The 21,133-nt window shown below is 29.3% G+C and overlaps 1 protein-coding gene across 5 annotated transcripts in view; it reads right to left on the reverse strand.

Annotated features, from left to right (window-relative positions):
• LOC129956829 (inaD-like protein) overlaps window positions 1–21,133 on the reverse strand; it is a 924,555-nt gene that overhangs the window by 636,467 nt on the left and 266,955 nt on the right. For all 5 annotated transcript variants that reach the window (XM_056068787.1, XM_056068794.1, XM_056068783.1 and 2 more), the window contains one exon: window positions 11,289–11,423. In XM_056068787.1, coding sequence (XP_055924762.1) covers window positions 11,289–11,423 — 135 coding nt within the window. The remainder of the gene's footprint in view (window positions 1–11,288; window positions 11,424–21,133) is intronic.

Raw genomic sequence — 21,133 nt, forward strand, 5'->3', positions numbered from 1 at the left:
TGTTATTTTACTTCGGAATTTGAACCCATCACAGCTGTGCAATGGCACGCGATTGATCATTAAAAAATTGTCGAAAAACGTTATCGAAGCCACCTTTTTGAATGACAAATTCCGAGTCGAAAATGTTTTGCTGTCACGAATTCCAATGATTCTCACAGACGTGCCAATCGAATTCAAACGCGTTCAATTTCCTATTAGATTGGCATTCGCAATAACAATCAATAAGTCGCAGGGCCAAACGATGTCTGTTTGAGGCTTAGATTTGGACACACCATGTTTTTCACACGGACAGTTATGCGTGGCATGTTCCCGCGTGGGCAAACCATCGAGTTTATTTGTGTTGGCTAAATATAGTCTAACAAATAATATCGTACACTCAATTGATCTTCAAAATGAATGTGGATTTAATAACTTAATTTTTATACTTTAGGATAAAATATATATTACTTTTTTCACTTTACGTTTAACTTTTAAGAGATCAAACAATGTATATGTCGTTACGTTAATGAAATACATTGTATTGAGAAATGAATGGTTGGTGTTTGTTTTTATCGGCGATCATCGTCTACAGCGCTCCATTCCTCTTTCTGTCATAGATCCCACCCCCACACACTTACAATACATTCGTAATTTTTTAATTAACAACAAAAATATTCACTAGAAATAATTTATATGGCGTAACAACGTTTGCCGGGTCGGCTAGTATATATATATATATTAAGCGCTCTTTTACTAAACACTAATTACTGAACTTTTTTACTAAACACTAATCTAATACTAAATACTAAAATTTATACTACTGCAGTATTTACATTATTCTGTCTTCTCTTTTGGATAATAAATGTTGATATCTGATTAAATACGCATCCCACAGTGCACTGCGATTGTTATTAAAATGAGACGAGATGTTTTTCGGTAAGATGCACGCGTTAATGTCTTGTCTTTCATGTTTTGAGTTTGTTTTGTGTGAAATGCGATCATTAAAGAAATGTTTCTGAAAACATTTCTTTCAATGCACGAATCATAATCATCTTCATTCCACCAAACTATACTTTCTTACTAAATACTTTAACTAAAAATATCATGTGATATATATTACTTATATATTAAATACATGCATTATTTATCTAAACATATTATTAAAAAAGTGAAAAAAAGAAATCTCTAGTGTCAACAGACATTTTATTTTCGTTCTTCAAATCTAAGCAATATCGTTTTTTATCCATAGAAACCTTCGTGTTCCTCCTCCTCAGTCTCTTGAAAAAAAAAACAGGAGAGGACTCCAAATCGATGTCTAATTTCTGATCAAAGTGGCAATAAGACCCTTCTATCCCCAGTAATCCTTGAACAATCCGCAAATCCAGAAAACGGAACAAAAGAAACTCGAAATGTTACAGTCAAAAGGCTCACGGCATACGTATTTCCTACTTAGAGGAGATTCCACAAACGGCGTCGCAAATGAAATACAGGAAGAAAAGTAAATAAAAAAATGTATATAAGAAACGAGGGGGAAAAAAATGGTAAGACAAAAAATCCGCTATTCAAGTACAAAAAGTGCATCCCAGAAATCTGATCTAATTGGAATTGGTATCTTTTCGGATTTTGGATCACCCAGACTTTAGTATTCTTTTAAATAAGGAGCAAGCGGTTTTATATAAAAATATTGGTAATTTTAATCAAAAATTCTAACATAAAATAGAAAAATCTACACTTTATGCGAATCCACAACGCATTGCGTTCATTGACATTTTTAAAATCAAAAAATGGAATAAATAGGAATATTGTATAACAAAATTTAAAACTGGAATAAAAAAATGTAATATACGAAAAAATTAATGTTAATGCGGCGAATGAAGTCATTACATGCAATTCTAAAAGGTATATTTTGCTATAATTATAGTATTTCTATTATTATAGTCTTCTATTATAGTATTCAATTTTAAAATTTGCAGCAGACTGTAGTTTGCTCAACAGGGATTAATGATAGAAATAAAAAAAAGCATCACAAATACTTAAGATGGGAAGGTGCTAAGAAAAAGTATTTCAATATTTTTCACCTTTTAAATAAATTTAAATTATGCATTTTGTAAAATAATCATTCCACCAAATTTTTAATGCTTTCAGTACTTGATATTTTAAATTGTGAGGCATAAAATTTCTACAGATTGCCAATTTTTGAGCAAAATTAAACTGTTAAATTCTTCAGCTATCTTCGTTCTATCAATTCCATTGTATATGCATTCGACGGTCTTCGTAGAATTACTTCAGCCATAGGCATATTCTATAAAAACACAGGTGGCAATTTTGGCGTTATGGAACATATTTGTTGTATCATAATACAATTTCAGATAAAATACTCCACTGTTGCACATTTGCTAATCAGTGAAAGCATAATTCATAATACATAATTTTGATAATAGTACGAAAAAACTAATTTGTATTACTGTAATTTATGAAGACACTCAGAACATTACTTATAGTAAATAAACCGCTGTTTTTCTCCTCAAAATAGAAAACGTTCTGCAATCTATACATAAAGATATCCACAGACGTCGAATCAGAATACTGAATAGAAAAATAGTACAAGTCCATGGAAAATCGAAAGTTTACTGACAGTCAATTTACCGAATTTATTCTCTGTCCATCCAGACAAAGGTCAAGCACTCTTTTTGGGGATATCTCCATTGTTCAAGATGTCAGATGTCCTTTTCTATGTAAGTATTGTGATTTGTTAAAGTGCCCGCTTCGCTTTTCATTTCTGAATATTTCTTTCATAGTATTAAATGGGCATATTCGTTCAGCCAATGGTAAATTGTTTTTGTGTGTGTACAAGTAATCCTTTTCCAGAAAGACGGTTTGGACTTTCTAAAATAGGGAAATTTATATCACTGACAAATTTCAAGATGGTCTCGTAATTCTTACACTTGGTGAAGTTTTATTTCCCATTCATTTCTCGTATTTTCCAATCTATTCATTTTTGCATTTCCATTCTACCTTTGTCATTTCTCCTAACGTATATATCTTTTGTAACCTCTTTATCAAAGAAGAAAACAGTAAATTTGCTAATAAATAATACCTATATGTGTCAAACATGGAATCGACAAGTAGAGGTCGAAAGGCCTCATAGTTATTTTACATTCCTTGAAAAAAAAAATTGCAAGAAAAACAACAGTATCTTCAAAAAGTTCCTTTACATTTCTTTCGATAAATAACTTCTAAAATACGCAATCGCAAATAACATTTTATTGTGATTTCAGAAAGAAAAAAACCCGCTTAAGTGTTGAAGAAAATCATGATGATCAATGTTTTCTAATGTCAAAATTTGATTTAGAAATACGAGTTTTCATATAGCTTGCCTTAAAAAAAATTACTAAAATACTACTAAGTTCAGATTCCCACATACCACATTAAAAGTAAACAAACGGAGAAATTCTTGAAATTATTGCCACAATCTTTTTCCTATAAAAGAATAATTTCTCTCACAGCGAAAAAAATAATAAATAAATAAAATTCGGTATCGTAAAACAAAATGTCATTCGAAAACACGGAAATGACGTAAATTCTTTTCTGCGCCAGCTTTGACATCGAAGAGCAATTTCTTCCGCCTTACCTGTACCAGAACAACAAATTGACCTAAGCAACACTTTAACTAAAAGCTTTTTGGGTCGATAAGAAGCAATTCTCTGTGCTTAACTCAGCCTATAGCAACTTCCAGAAACATTTAAATCGAGAAGTATAGGAAAAGCTTTTAACAAAACAGTACCGAGCCTTCCAAGCTGTTAGTTTGGTGTTTTCTGGTACTTTCTATTTAAAGTACCAGAAACTTGAATAAATGAAGTGTTGTTTAAACAACAGTTTCAAAATGCTTCCGTTCTTTTAAAGAAGCAGTATCATATTCTTTCCTTTTACTTTATACATTGCAATCATCAAGAAATTCGAACTTCAGACTTTGACAATTCACCATGCTTCAGACCTAGACCGAAAAGAACACTTTTGAATTGCGTTTGTTTATAAACACGACAGCTGAAAATTACTTTGAGCTGGAAAGATGAAATTTGGTATATGGCCTCTACTTCAAATTTATAGGTCTCTCTCTCGCTCTCGCTTTTTTAATTTTGAATAAATGATACAATCAAAATAAAATTCCTAATTTTCAAAAGGATTTAATAAATTTTATAAGAATTTTTGTTTCCTTCATAGTTAGTTTAACAGCACTAAAAATCCAATTCATTTATAAATGAATTTCAGTGAAATATAGCATTAACATGATGATTCAGGAAAATAACACAATATCAATAAGAATCTCAATTATTTAATTATGATTAAATTACTTACTAATCAAATAAAACTAGTTAAGAACTATTCAATATACAGTATACAAGGAAGCGTTATACACTTTTTTAATTTTAGTCTATTCATTATGCGATAAAAAGATGGGGGGGGGAATAATTTCTAGTTCAATTCAAAGAGTTTGCGCCTTTACCAGTTTTGGAGTACTCATTCCCAATCTGAGGATCAGCACTATTTTTCTAAAATTTTATTTTTTTAAAAAAAAAAAAGGATACAGGATTTTAACCCATTTTATTTATAGCTTAAAAAACTACCAGTTTTGGAAAATATATCATCCCTTACTAGAGTAATGTGTTCAGAACTTTTTTAGAGTCTTCTTTGAATATTTGGCTAAAAAAAAGAGGATGGGGGCTAGGGGCGGTTGTTAAGCAAGCATCACGGTATAGCAATGAATGTAACTTAGTTTTGTTTCACTTATATTTAAGTCTCATTTTGATGCAACATAAGTAATATTTTGGGATTTTGATACATTACGAGACTCGACACGGCCGTATTTATTACAAAGTTGATTTTTCTCCAAGGCTTCATCTTCCTTTCTTTAAAATTCCACGAAACGATGACATATCTGTGGTTCTTGCAAACGATGAAGAATCTGGTTGAGATTTCAAAGAAATGGCGTCTGAATTTCAAACATTGAATCATCGTGGATTTGCACAGGAAAGGTTTGGATCGAATATTTTGAACTGGCTGCGCTTGTAAAAAAAAATTATTGAATCGTTGAGAATGAAATTTCGAGAATTCCATTTTCAAACAATAGTTCTAGGCCAATGTTTATGTGCATTATATATGAAGGATATCCACGTCTTGGCAGATAAAAAATATGAAAAATTCGCGATCCACGGCAAATCCCTTAACATTCATTTAAATTTTAGTCAGCTGTGAGAAGTGATATAATTATTAAACAATCATTAACGAAAAAATTTGGAGGTTTCACCCATGGAAATAGTTTCAGTTATAATGAGCTGGTAAAGTGTGTGCAGGAGATGAAAGTTCTGTAATACATTTGTGATAAAACTGAAAATCTTCGTAATATCCAAAAGTCAGTTACAACTCCTTCATTAGCATTTGGGAATAAGAAAGATAATGATGACTGCATGAAAATGGTATTGTAATTTAAACAGTGTAGTCCTGTCAGAAAAAATACCATTTGATCTCAGTAAACAATGGCATTGTTCAAGATTTAGGAATCAATTGCCACATGGCCAATCAGAAAGGTACTCTGGGTATCGAAAGAATAGAAAGGGGTATTTTTATACAAACAAGTTTAAAAGAAGTAATAATAGAGCAGCTACTGACTCTAATGCTCAAAGTACCTGGTGGAAATACAGGGTGGTTATGATTAAAGCTCCATTTTGAAATGGTCATAAAAAAATCTACAGGACCAAATGTTATCAAACTTGGTAATAGTTTAAAGGAGATCATGGGAATTTCTTTTCCGAAGGAAAAAAAAAAAGTTCAGAACTCACCACCAGAAGGAAAATGGCGCTATATGCAATATTGATAAACAGAATAGGACATGTAGACATCGGTTTAAAATGTGTTTAATCGTTTCTGAAAAGTGTTAAAAGCATGTTTCAAGGTGGCTCCGTCATTTTTTGAAAGCAAGTTAAATCGCATTATTGCATTCTCAACAATAGCTCTTAGCATATCAGGAGAAAAGTTACACACAAGTTGCTGAATCGCATCTTTCAATTACATCAAATTGTTAAGATTATCACCATAAAAAGTGCTTTTCTGATACCCAAACAGCCAGATGTCATATAGGTTAAGGGCATTGTCGATTCGTATACAGCAGACTTACTTTTATCTGGAAAATCAAATGATGTGTAAAGTGAATGTGCATAAATAATTTGCTTCTTCCTGCCGTAAGCCAATTACAGTCTATTGCGGTTTTGCATAATCCCACAAACATTTCATTTCAGAAACATTAAACATATTTTAAACCGATGTTTCCATGTCCTATTCTGTTTACCAATATTGCATACGCCATTTCCCCCCTGTTAGTAAGTTTTTTTTTTTTTTTTTTTTTGGTGGAAAAGAAATTTCTATGACCTTTTTTAAACTATTGCCAAGTTTGATAACATTTGTTCCAGTAGTTTTCCTTTTATGACTATTTCAAAGTGGAGCTTTAATTATAACCACCCCGGACATCTATTCCACCCCAGAACAATTTATCAGTGAATCAACATCAAAAACAGTATTTCGATAAAGAAATGGAGGATTTCCTATTGTATAAACTATTTTCTCAAACCGTATAAACATTTTCATTGCAGAAAGTTAATAGGTATAAAATCCTTCTTGTGCAAAATTTTCAAGCCATGAATGCAGAATGACATTATGTGTATTTTACTAATTGAGGATTGACATGCTTAGGATTACTTGATACAGAGAATAAACGCTTTCACCAATTTGTTATTATTATGGATTATGCTACCTTTCTAAATACAAATCAATTACACCTGTAATTTTAAGGTATGAATAATGAAACAGTAGGAGGCATTACAGGCACTGAGTAGGCTAAAAGAAAATGTAAACCAACTGATCCTAATAACAAATCTCAATCCATTCAGAAGAACAAGGAGAGAAATCAACTTATCTCGATCTTGGTGCAAATGTTTATAGCGAGTAAAATAGCGAAGAACTTATTTCTGAACACAGATCTAACTTTGGTATTTACACACTCTTCAATGGCTGTAATAGGCGATAACATCAGATTTCTAATTATTTTAACAGGCATCTGGAATTTCCCTTAAACTGGGAAAAGGAGAGAAAAAAAAGCACAAAAGTTATTCGATTCCAATATTATTGCAGAAAAAACATTCGCTAAAAATATTCTGAGAATGACATGAGCGATTATGATACCACATCAACTCGTTCTAATGATAGCAAAATCATATTTATTGAGAATTTAGCCAGATCCCAAAACTATTGGAATTCTTAAAAAACTAAAGGTGACCCTTGAGGCAGTGAAAGATGTAATGAGGCCCATTCTAATGAGCCAACATCACCCTTGGATATATCATCGCAGAATGATGATTTTTATGCATGAAGTACCAAATCTTTATTTAACAAGAGTGACATCATAGCATCGATCCCTACAAATGAAGCAGTTGTCGAATAACAATCTCCAAGAATACCATCAAATCCAATATGGATTTGACAATCAAATGAGACTTAGATATTTGGATTGGGAAGTATAAACAGATAGTTTAAGATTCTCGCAATTTCTTTGCCCTGCAACTGGTTCTCTTCTGTTCGAGATGTTTAAAAATACAAAAAATGGTGCTCATAAAATTTTCGCCAAATTCCTAGAAGGAATGCTTAATATTTATCCTCGGTTTGGTACGTAGCACTGTTAGCTAGACTGCAATGCGAACAAATAGATTTCTAGGACAATTATAGTTTAAGAAAAATAGCTTAGGTAAATCGATTTACTTTTGATGCTTTAAATTAAATAAAGCAAAATGTGATGGTCTTAAACTGTTTTTCTCCTTTTTCTCTTGATTTTGGAAGCAGCCATAAAAAATTAAATAATAAATAATGATAAAAAAATTAATAAACGTTATTAGCAACCATATATTTTTCCCAACATGCTTTATAAATTAAATTATTTCAAAGCAATAAGAGAATGATAAAAAAAGAAAAGATATATGAAAGAAATTTTCAACCAACTATTTCACTACAAAAAAAAAAAAAAAAAAAAAAAAAACTATTGGAATTCTTTTCGAGAGAATATAAAAATATTATCTAAATAAAAAAATATTATTTACTTCAAGTCCTGAGACTTCATCAATGCTAAAAACAATTATTTGTGTACAAGTCAATTTTTAATAGACATAAAACTGAATACTGCATTATTATTTTTAAAAACATAGTAGCTGCTTGTGGCGATCTACTTAATTGTCTTGAAAGGATTGTATTGCAAATAAATTTTCCTGCAATAAATTTTGCTCCATAAATTCCCTTCACCGTAGTATTTAAAACTATATTATATTTCATACCAAATAAATATTGTTGAAATCGCCCAGTTATTGAATCTAGTTTCTTTCTTTCGCTAATAATTCTGATTCTTTCATTTTGTCAATTATTTTGAATATATAAATATGAAAAAAGAAAAAAAAATGCTCAGGCAATTTAAGTCAATTTTTAAAAGTTACCAATTAAAAGATAAACCATACAAATATTTTAATAAACAAAAGATGGCGCCACAGGTTTAGCATATTATTAAAATGTAAGGCATAATCCTCTTTTCATCATTGCAAATAAAATATATCAAAATAATGTAAAATCAAAAGAAATTATTGATTGAAATTAATCGATTGTAAGTGAAAAGTTATTGCTCCTAAAACAATTTTATAGCAAAATATAATCTTAAAAACATCAGCATGTTTATAAATCATTTGAAGAAATATTCTAATATACAACAAAATGATAATAACAATTAGAATATCTTTACAGGAGGAACAGGATGTTGTAAATTATTAAATTAATGTAAATTAAAATAAACGGGAAATAAAACAACCAAGTTGTCGCCAATAAGTTTTTCTAGTACGATTATACCGCCATCTATTGATAATATTTTAATCATATACATTTATTTACGAAATTTAGGATGTTTCCAAGTTGAGTGCTGATATTTCTTCCCAAAAATAGAAAAAAAATTGTAATTTGCGAATTGTGTTATGTAAAACAATTCGCAAATTACAAAAAAACTTATTAACTCACAAAAAAAAAATTATTAAACTTTAAACAAGCCCGGCAGAAAAACATTTTATTAACGTGTGGCGCCATCTATAACATAGATTGAGATCCCTTAAGAGCTTTTGTATATACACAAAACAGATGGCGCCACAATTACGTAAATTAGAAAACAAGTCGATGAAAATTATTTTCGAGAAATAAGTTTTTAATTGATATAAATCATTTAAACAAGCTATCGTGATCCGTATCAAAACTTTTTTAAAACACGTTTTTAAAGAGAAACCGAAAATAAATCACTTAAAATATGAAACACATTAAATTTACAAATTTATTTTTAACTGAGTCGTCAATCTACCAAAATTTACAATCGACAGTCGAAATAGATATCCGAATAATTTTAAAACGAATATTATAAAATTTCTATGATTGAATATGTTAAATATGCCGGAATTATTAAATATCAATGATGTATATTTTAAAATGGACTGGCTTCATTTAAATTCTATTCTTCTATATATAAACTAAGTATACCATATTTGTAATTAGAAAATTAAAATAATTTTTATTTACTAAATCTATAAAATAATATTACAAAAATATGAATATTGTAATATACATTAAGACTTGATCTCAAGCCTCTATCATGAAAACGAAAGATTTGTAAAAAATCACGATTGACCTGGAGTGCCATCTATTGACAAATTTCTACAATTTACGAGATTAAATGTGAGAAAATAATGAAACTTTTAAATACAAGGTCATTTTCGGATACATAATAGAAACATATGCAACATCGACTAGAATCTCCTAAAACAACAACTAATTAATATTTTTGTGCCATATCTAAACAATTGACAATATTTCCAAAGCATTTATAAAAAAGCATTTTCGAATGAATATTATTTGCATAGATCTAATTGTGTAATTAAAACTGAAAATACAATTGTATTTTATTAGAAAACAAAAGCAACGAATTATAAATATGTTAATTAACAATAATAATTATTTAATCAATTTAATACAAATTTGTATTTAATTAATTTATTATAATTTAGTTCATTGCTAATTATCTCTATGTTTTACATTGCCATTCAGCTAAAAGAAGGGAGCATTAAAGAAATTCGAAACAATCATATCAGAGAAAATTAAAATGAATCTTTTACAAGGCGATCTCTCTGAATGCAAGACATTTTTTTTTTAAATTAATAAAATAATTTCCGCCACAGAATTAATATATACTTCAACATCAATTTTTATTTTATTGCACTTAATGATGATCGCAGAAATAATAATACATCCCTTATTCAGCTCTAATGAATAATTTAAGTAGATATGATGATAATTCTTATAATGGTAAAAATTATAAAATTTCATAGATATTTGGAAATAAAAAGGAGAAAAAAAATTGTTGGATACATACCAATTTAGACGACATCTCACATTAACTCGAAATCCATGATGCACTTACAGATTTTAATGCAACATTAACAGTTATATTTGTAACGAATAAACATCGGAAAGTTAATGCAAACATTTAGCTTACTAAGTTCCAGTTAAGGCCAATTACTGATGTATAAATGAGTATTCAAAAAGAAAATAAAGTCAACCACCCAGCTCTAATGAAAATAAAGAAACATGATCGCCAGTTTGTGTCGCCATCTATTTTGTGATATTGGAACTGTTTGTAAATTCAGAAATCTGAAGACATTGTTGCAGCGAAATCATCCTTTATACGAGGATAGGCCATATTAAAACTCCACTCAAAGAATCCAAATACATTTAATTAATACTTTTAAAGATTTTAAAGAAATTACAGTCGTCTTAATGATTATTATTGACCATAACAGATTACAACAAAATGAGGAGCGTGTAAAAATGGTTGCATCATTCCATAAACTTTTACAATATCAATGTAGCTTTGAGAAATGTAAATCACTCAGTATTTTTCAGGTAAATAATTAAAATAAAAATAGACCAAAGCTAAAAAATATTTTACCACTTTTATCCTCAGTGCATACTTAAATTATTACTATAATATCAAGTTTGAAATAAGAGGAAAAGAACATTTAAACCGATGCATTTAATATAATTACCAAAAAGTTATGTTCACACAGAATAAAGTTATTTAAACCAACGCATTTAATATAATTATCTAATGGATTATTTTCATATAAAAAAATTAAGATAGGTCACTGACGACAAAATAGACATGAAATAAGACATTAAAGAATACTCACTCTGTCTGCTACACCACCTGGCAGTATGGTTTTTACCACAACACCAGTACTTCTACCGCCGATAATACCGAAGCCCAGACCCGAGCCGTCGTTTAGAAGGTCTATAGATTCAACTTGTGCCCATTCGGTGTTTAACTGCAACAGAAACATCGTTAAGAAAATAATAATAATTTGACAATAAAATATAATAACTAAAACAAGATACATAAAAAATATCCCAAAATCAGTTTAATCACTAGAATTATTTTTCGAAAAAATAGATAATTTTATATTAATTTTTAAAAATACAGCTAGTATTTTTAATACATTAAAATTAAAAAAATGATACTTGTAGTAAAACATTCATAATAAAGTTTTTTTAGAATAGTAGAGTATTTCACAAACAAAAGGTAAGACAAGAACAGCATTAAAAAGAAGAAAACGAAAAAGCATACTAATAATATAAGAAAATTAACACAAAAAAAAGCAACAACGCTTTTGAAATTGCGAGCCTAAAATAATAGGACCTTCAAAATTAAAAATAAATTATATAAATAATACATAACAATGAATTGTATTAACAACGTATAATATAAATTACATTGATATAGTAAAAGTTTCTACATAAGAATTGCAAAACTTTAGCACCATTGCAATGATTTTTTCTTCGTTTTCCGCATTCCTTTACTTTCCCATAAATCGATTTTAAATAGCAATAGGGGGGGAAAAAAACCGCATATAAAAAAAAAAAAAAACGGGAGTGGTCACCCATTGTTTTTTTTTTTTTTTTTTTTTTTTTTTTTTTTATACAATCTCAGATAAAAGTTTTATTTCCTTCACCGGAACTTTCGGTAAGGTCGCAAAGCTTTGCATGGCATTGGAGAACAACAGTTAAGAAATATTGATCACTGAATTTAGCACTTTTATTGAATCTATAGTGTGATCTTTGGCGATTTTTTCTGATATAATTAACACCTGGATCTAGCAATAGGTATCCAAAAATCGAATTTGTATTTTTGATGCGTTTTCCTAGCCGAATGAAACCAAAATCTGGCATAGAACTACAATTATAGTCACATCATCACATATCCACTTTCATATTAAGTCACGGTTTTTGACACTTGGAAAATTACAGACCGGGAGAAAGTCAACGCCTTAAAGGATTTGGTTCCAAATTTGATAAGTATCTACACTTTAGACTACATTAAATGAACCACATATTAAAAATACCAAATTTTATCCACTTAGGTCCCTTTGTTTTGTAGTTATCGTGTTATATTCTCACAGCCGTACAGACTCACTTTCTCTGAATAGATTCCGCTCAAAATTTGACAAATCTACACATATGGTGTAAAGATCTTTTACCAAATATCGTCAGTCTAGCTCAAAATGTTTGTTATCTTTGTCATAGACAGACAGATATGATACCAAAAAAAATATTTTTTGAATTTGGCCAGGTCTAAAAATTGGAGATTTATCAGAAACTCTAGTTTCTATTGTTTGACGCTTACAATACTTTCTCTATACTTCGTATAAGAGAAAGTAAAAATTACACATTAAGTAGGAAATAAATGGAAAAGCAAAAACAAAAGGGGGAAATCTTTAAATTATTTAATACAGATGGCAAGCTAAGTTATTACAAGTAGCGAAAGCAACGAGAAAAAAAAAATACTGCAATTAGTGCTCAGAGAGTTGCAAATCAATATAGTACAGTTTACTTATATTGCAGTCTGTTTAAGCTACACAATTTTGGAAAAGAATCCTAATTTTGAAACGTGGGTAGCTATCGAGGTACAACATCGTAGAACCACTTTCCCAACTTTAACGCATCTACTAAGCATAACAAAACTGTCATTGATCATAACTAAATCTTCTTTCACCTCAAAAAAAAGTTACTTTCTCTTTCTCTACTATTTTAATAGTAGTATTATAAATTAATGCATAGTTATTACATAGTGTCAAGAGTCACAAAAAAATAAAAAGCTCGCTCTAAATTATCCATATTAGAAGGAGCAGAACTGTACTTCAGTTAATTGCTACTCAACAGTTTCACATAACAAACCCAATAACTTTATTTAATTGATGTAGGCTATATGTAAAAAAGTCTTTTTTATTTTTATTTTTTACTATATCTATATATTCAGAATGTCTCAAGAGGTCAATTGCAAAATTTCAAGATAAATCAGCGTACAAAAAAAAGTCATTTTACAACAAAACCGCAGAGTCGCAAATACAAATAGAAGTAAAAGTAAAAGATACACCTGATAGGATATATTAAACAATTAATTAAAAATCAATTACAAAAGCGCCACAACCGAGTCACATGCAACTAGTAAAGCATCTAAAACGACCAGCTGTTCACCCACCACGGAAATAATCATAATTAGTCCCGCCAGCCAAGTGTGATGAACGAATCCCATGACAACATTAGAAAATATTATTTTAAATTATACATTTACAATAAACATAGAGCATTCTGATTGGTTAGCTATGCTTGCAAAGTATTGAACTTAAATAGAAAATAAAATTGAGTATATCGGCGCAGCTTTTGAATTCGGGACAAACGTTTATTTTGAGAAGGGGAAATCGGTGGAGGAAGACGCAACTATTAATAACGCAACTACATATATAGGTGCCATTATATTTCGTATGAAATAAAATTAAGCGAAATCGGTTACAACTCCTGCGGTTTATTGATTCTGCAATGATTTCTTTTTGCCTGGAAAATTTATAGTGAAGATCGAAATTTCGCTCGAAGATGAAAAGCGGCAAGTGGCAAACGACCACCGATGGCACATCTAAGTGTCACTATTTTTCATGCAAAAATTAAAAATTGACGAAATCGGATCAGTGTTTGGGGAGGAGGTCATTAGTTCTTTTGGTCTTGCAATTATTTTAAATATATAAATAAAAATACTTGAAATAAATGACTTACGATAACACATGTTCTCTTAAATTCGTACTGGTTCAAGAAAAGGCGTTTAAAATATAAACTGCAATTAAATATTAAAAAAAAAAGCCTCAAGTGCATTTCGAATTTTCAGATGGTGTGTACAAGGAGAAATGCTCAGTAACTCTAGAAATTTCAAATGTTTCCTGACAATATTTTTTTCACAATACAATTTTCCGAAAACACATGCGTAATGTTTGGCATTCAGCCATTTATAGAGGATCATTTTAGCAGCGGGTCCATATGAATGATTTGGTATTGTCTATCGAAGAATATCAGAAAAAGAAAATGAACGGAAGGTGACCCCTAGCTTTCCTCCGTCTGAGGCAAAAATCCATCGGAATTGGATATATTCGATATCGGATATACAGATGTTTGCAGGCGATGAGGCCAGTTGCAGATAGAAGGCGAATTCTATGAGAATTTCAATAGGGCTGGGACTGGAGTGGAAATTGCTGGGATGAAAAGTTAAGATAACGGATAGAGATATTAAGGTAGTTTTAGTTCCCAATGATAAAATTGATCACAGATCTGCACTCAAGTATCACAATTTATAGAAAACACTTTGAGATCCTATATTTTACTCATAAGCATTAACAAAAATAAAGTTTAATTTTAATGAAATATTGAAGATCCTTATTCGCTGAATAACTGACGAAAAGAACTAAATTATCTTGTTAAAAAGATATCAAAAGAGCATTTTACTGAAGCTTCAATTGTTCGTTTAAATTATGACTGTTTTTTCTGATTTATATCAAAAATTCGCTGCTTCCGATTTCAAGCTGCTTCTCCTAACTTATAATCAGTGCTGGATTTAGGAATTTCGTGGTCCTAAGCAATGGACAGCGTATGGTCAATCTTTTAATAAAGAATTCAAAAGCTGCTTCTCCTAACTTATAATCAGTACCGGATTTAAACAGTGAACAGCATATGGCCCATCTTTTAATAAAAGAGTCAATTTAGTTTCGCTTTCTTAACACGTTAATGATTTAATTTTAAGTTAACCCTTTATTTTATCTGATTTGTGAAAATATATTTGTTATTCATATATTATAACTACCGGCATCCATATTTGTACACAAAATTATTGATGAAGTTTATAAATATTCTAATACATAACTTAACGAAATGAAGCATATAAGAACCTGGTCAGTAGGCAACATTATTCAAATATTTTACAGTTCGTTTATATTTATTTGACAAATAGGAAAATAAAGTTTTTAATCGATTTGTTCGAGGCACTTTTTCATCCTAAGGTAGCTAGCAACCTAGTCTGCCAATTTGGAAAGCAGCCATTGTTAATAATGGTTTGTTACACAATTTAACTTGTTAAAATTATTTTTCATATTTGTATCTGATATTAATATTTCCGAATTATAAGTATTCAAGTAAGTCATTTTCAAATGAAATTTTAAAACACAAGTTTTTAAACGAGTTAAAGTTAAACACAAGTTTAAACGACCAGTTTTGGAAGATGATAAATAAAAATGAAGATTGCAACAAATAATTATAGAAATAAGCGTAAAATGCTTAAAATCGTGAAATTCAATACGTTTTTTTTAGATTAGACATAGAGTTCCATAATCAGAAATGAAACTCAGATGCAGTCAGAATCAAATATCGAAAATTTAATATTGATGTACTTCAGTCACATCAAATCAAACACCTTATTTTGATAGGGGATACATTAAACTCACTGTTCGAAAAATAGGAAGTAAATAAAATAATTGGCAGTCATTTCTAAAATATGGATTTAAAAGTCTTGACACATTACTAAACAATTTCAAATGCAATTTAATTTCAATAGTTTTTTTTAAAGGGGGGGGGAGGGATTAATTATTAAAAGTTGAAATAAGAAATGTAACAACCCATAAAATCCATGCCAATATCGAAATATATAAACGATGATTATGCCCAATAAGAAAACATTTATCAAAGCAAAAAGTTATTTAAATACTTTTTTTAAATTGGTGCTCTATTATATATTTATTTAATAGCTCATATTCTAATTGAGTTTGTTGAAAGGTTGGTTCAAATATATTTTGAGCCAAGAATAAAAATTGGGCAAAATAATCCTACAAAAAAACTGCAGATTTCAAGTTTTGCAGGTTTTTGTAGTTAAAGCAGGTTTAAGTTTAGCATCAATAGAAATATTACCTCCTACATTTTAAAATACGTAGAAAGTGGTTTGTGTGCAAAATATGGTTACAGTGCATAAAGGTATTTAAAATTTTCAAACGTAAACAATTTATTCAACGTAATTCATTGTGAGCTATAAAAGTTTCGGGAATTAATTCTTTTATTTGTAGTGCAAATGAAAACAGTCCTGTCGATACTGTTTCGTTCAGTGGTGGTGGGGTGATCGGCTATACACAAGAAGTGCAAATGAAACTTTCTTTACTCCTGAATTTCCAGACCATCTTTTTTTTTTTTTTTTTTTTTCCCTCACCCTATTTGTTTATTTCTTTTTGTCTACTTAACAATAATCATAATATAACTACGCCTTCATCGTAGATCAGAATATTATATATATATATGAGTCTAAATGCCATAGAATACTTAAAATAAAATTATCAATAAGACAATTGTACTCAGTTTAAAACGCTAAAAAAGTCTTTTTAAAGCAAATTTTTTCGGAAATGACGACAAAAAACGGACGTCGAAATCTGGTTTAATTTTTAAATAATGAAAAATTGGAAAAAGGTGGCTCCAAGTTGTAGAGTAAACTGGTGTGAAATTCGGAAGTTATAAGTCCAATAATCTATTTTAAAGATCGACAACAGACTTTCATATTTATCAGTAGTAAAGACTGGAAAGAAGCGGCTGCAGTCTTTCTGCATTTTATCAGTTTACACAGATAAATAATTAAAAAAAAAATAATTACGAAGTAACAATTAAAAAAACATTTTGAAAAAGAAAATTAAAAAACTATGCGAGATGAATAAAAATATTTTTTTAAATCAGGATCGTGATCCTTTACGATACCTTCGATGAAAACAGATTTATAATTAGCACTATCGTATTACAGAATACATGTTGTAAAAAGGAAGGCTTATACACTAAATCCTGAACACTTTTATTTGGGGGAAGATAAGGCAGTGCCTTATTTTGGTATATATTCAACACGATTTGTTGAAATTCGAAGAAATTTATTTGTAGCTTCTTATTCAGCGGGAGGGCTTGTTCGGAATATTTTGGAAAGAAGTTGATTGCGATCTTCCTTAAGAAAGACGGCCGTTTTGTGGATTCGTTCGAAGCCCGAGGGCTACATCATATTCCCTCTTCGGAGTTGGAAAGTAGCTCTCATAATCAGAGAAGCTGCACATTTGTTGTATGAAATGCCTTTTCCTGAATCCTTTCGAAAACGATCGATGAAGCCAGATGCACAAGTTTTAACTCAGACTTCGTTGAATTTTATTTCTATTTCGGTATAGGACTCGCAACTTTTGGGAGGGGGAAAAATCAGATATGAAATACTCTAGAGTATGTCATATTGAGGGAGAAGGAAAAAAAAAAAATATTTAAAAGGAAATAAATTTACCAAGTTCGTAAACCAGTTTCCAATATTGAAAAAATGATCTGGTATGTTGCGATATTACTTTTGTTATACAATTAAAGCATTAAAAAAAAACCACCTGAAAAATTTAATCTCAGGTGACATAAAAGATAAACCAAAAATGATAATTTAAAGATATTAATCCATTTTATAAAGAGATTTTGATACTTTTTAAAACTCAGATTTGATTGTATTCATTTTTAATCATGATGTATCTCATTTTAAATCATGATGAATTTTCATCTAAAATAGAAGACATGGAATTGTACAAAAAATTAAATTAATCTATACTTATATATAAAGCTCAATGTGTGTGTGTGTGTGTGTGTGTGTGTGTGTGTGTGTGTGTGTGTGTGTGTGTGTGTGTGTGTGTGTGTGTGTGTGTGTGTGTGTGTGTGTGTGTGTGTTGGCGCTCTACAGAAAAGACCATTTGACCTACAGCTACCAAATTTGGTACATTTATACCTTGGAGGTCGGGAATGTGCACTTGGGGTCCCTTTTTTTGAATTTTTAATTAGAATTTTAATTATTAATTAAAAACTAACTTTTCTGCCAAAAAAATCTTTCCATTTTCCCCACCGCCAAATGAGTAAGGGTTCAGTTTTTTTCCCCAACAGTAATGAGGCTAGGCTTAAGAGTTTTCGGCTGATTATTTCAAAAGTTTCTGTTTATTTTCTTATGTTTGATGCATTTAAAATTAAACATTGTTAATTAATAGATTTTTCTGATTCATTCTGAAGTACTTTTCAATTAAAATAAAACAGAATAAAGGAAATTAAAAATTTCTAATCTACATAGCATTACCCCCAACTGGCGTAGAAAAATTCACGCATTTGCGTTACCGTAACTGAAGTTGAAAATTCACGCATGCGCATTGTGTTCTGATTGTTGACATGACAACCATTATCAACGGATGATTTAAATTATTTTTAGATTAATTGCATGCTTTTGTAATTAAAGTGTATTTATGTTAGTTATATATTTTTTGTATATGCTTATAGTTTTAAGTACATCGTTTTTTAATTAGTTTTTTTAAAACCTGTTTTCAACCGATTATTTTAAACGATTCGTTTTATTTTCTTAGTGTTTGATGCATTTAAAATTAAACATTGTTAATTAATAGATCTGGTCATGATGAATTTGAGAAAATTTTGTTGACAAATTCTTGAGATATTACATAAATTAAGATATATATATTCTTTAATGGCCATAAAGTTTAAACGCTCAGTCACTGTTTTCAGTAATCATATTACAAAAAAATACTTTGTTTCAGTAAAAAATGTTATTATATTAATTGCAGATTTATCCTTTCCACTTTAATTTAAAGTATAAATTCTATGAGAGTTAACAGAAAATGAGAGAGATAAATATTATGTTATGACTGAAGGCGTTTATAATATTATGAGTGAATTATATGACTATCAAAATTTGAAGTTTTAAAATATTTTGATGAAGAAACTAATAAAGTAAGAATTGCATAAAATATTTAATTATTAAAATTTTAACGAACATTAAGATTGGCGAACCGGCTGGTAGCCAAAGGCGACTAGTATAAAATATGTATAAATAAATAAATTAATATAATATAATAATTAAATTAATATAAAATTTATGCACAATCGTCCCATCAAAGTTAGCATAAGAACTTCCTTAACATATAATAACCTTTCGATAAAAGTATTTCAAAGTTCATTTCCGGCTTGCTAGGTATATATAGGTTTTAATAAATAATCAATAGTTCTATTTAAAATATTATTTAAAGCCATAAAAGCTTTTAAATCAAATCCTGTTTCTCATTTCAAATTATCCGAGATATTTATTTTGAAACTAAATTTTGAAAACATGAATTGAGAACGTCGAAACTCATTACATAGAATATTAATATTTTTTTTACAAATATTTTGAAATACCCTTTTCAGAACTAAAAATGCATCTTGCATCTATATTATTAAAAATCTTGAATTTTACCATTGGAGTAAAACATAATCTAAGGATAAAATGTCAGATGTGTGTTCAATTTATGATAAACTGTGACTTACAGAAGAAATTCTTAATAGATTAAATGCGAAAACTTTTAATTTTATACAAACTAAGCTTACTGAATTATAAGTTTAAAAACTAATCACTCTAATAAGAGAACAAAATTCACGCAAACACACACTTAAAGAAAAACAGATAACATTCGTTTCAAACAACAATTTTTTAAATATAAGTTTAACGAACTAGTATTATTAAAACAAGGTAGCCAATAACTTTGAATTGAACACAATTATTTAAAAACCACCAATTTAACAGCACGCGCGCGCGCGCGCACGCACACACATACACACAAGCTAAAAGATAGGAATTAAAATATTTGATAATAGATTTAGAGAAGAAAAGATAACACTAAACAACGAGAAAGCGGTGTAAATTCTTTACGAGACGTGCAGAGCAATTACAAATAAATCGAATGTGACAGATCGAAAAAGGTTGTAGCTCGAAATCTCTTATATTTTCATATAAGGGTTTCTTATATCTTTGTTTCAGGAATATGAATTTAAAAAGTGTTGATTTCAACAAAAAGTTAAAACAACTCAGATGTGCCATTATCTATAATTTAAAAATGAATTATTCCATTCTTTGAACGGAGGAAAACATAACATAAACAGGGGAAACATCAAAAAATACCTCAACTTACAAAGGCGTAAGTTTACCAATCATTTTTCACCCCCTTCGTTAATCAAACATTATGAAACTTGTATTTGAAAAAATAATCCAAGAGATATGTTTATTATAAAACGATCACATGCTGAATAATGACCAGAAAATGGACCTGGGATTTTCCATTCATAGATAGAACTATTATAAATTTTACAGTAAAATACAAAAGCATTAACATATACATGGATTTGATATTATAATGCAATAAAATTAATTAGAATTTAATGATAAAATGTTGTAATTTGTGGTAAATGTAAATAAATAAATCTCAAAAATCAGCAATAGTTATAAAGTTAAGATTTTACAACCAACCCCACCCTTCATACAATTTTTTAAAATATGAATAAATAACAATAAATAACATAAAAGAAATGTGAAGAAATTTATTTTGTAAACTTCCTTATCAAGAGAATTAAGGGAACGGGAGAAATGACATAATCAAAACAGTTCAAAAGATAAATTACTTAGATATAAAATTCGTCTCATGCACTGTATGGAACGGAACTACGATTTACGATTCATATAGAAAATTAATATAATAAATTTTGAAGCCATACATAATAGCAATACATTATTCTCACATCCGCTTTAAAAATCAGTAGTATTAAATATTAAAATAATCATATACAACATAACATTAAACAAATTTCACTATAC

This window comes from Argiope bruennichi, chromosome 2, assembly GCF_947563725.1.
Source record: "Argiope bruennichi chromosome 2, qqArgBrue1.1, whole genome shotgun sequence".
Lineage (NCBI taxonomy): Eukaryota > Metazoa > Arthropoda > Arachnida > Araneae > Araneidae > Argiope > Argiope bruennichi.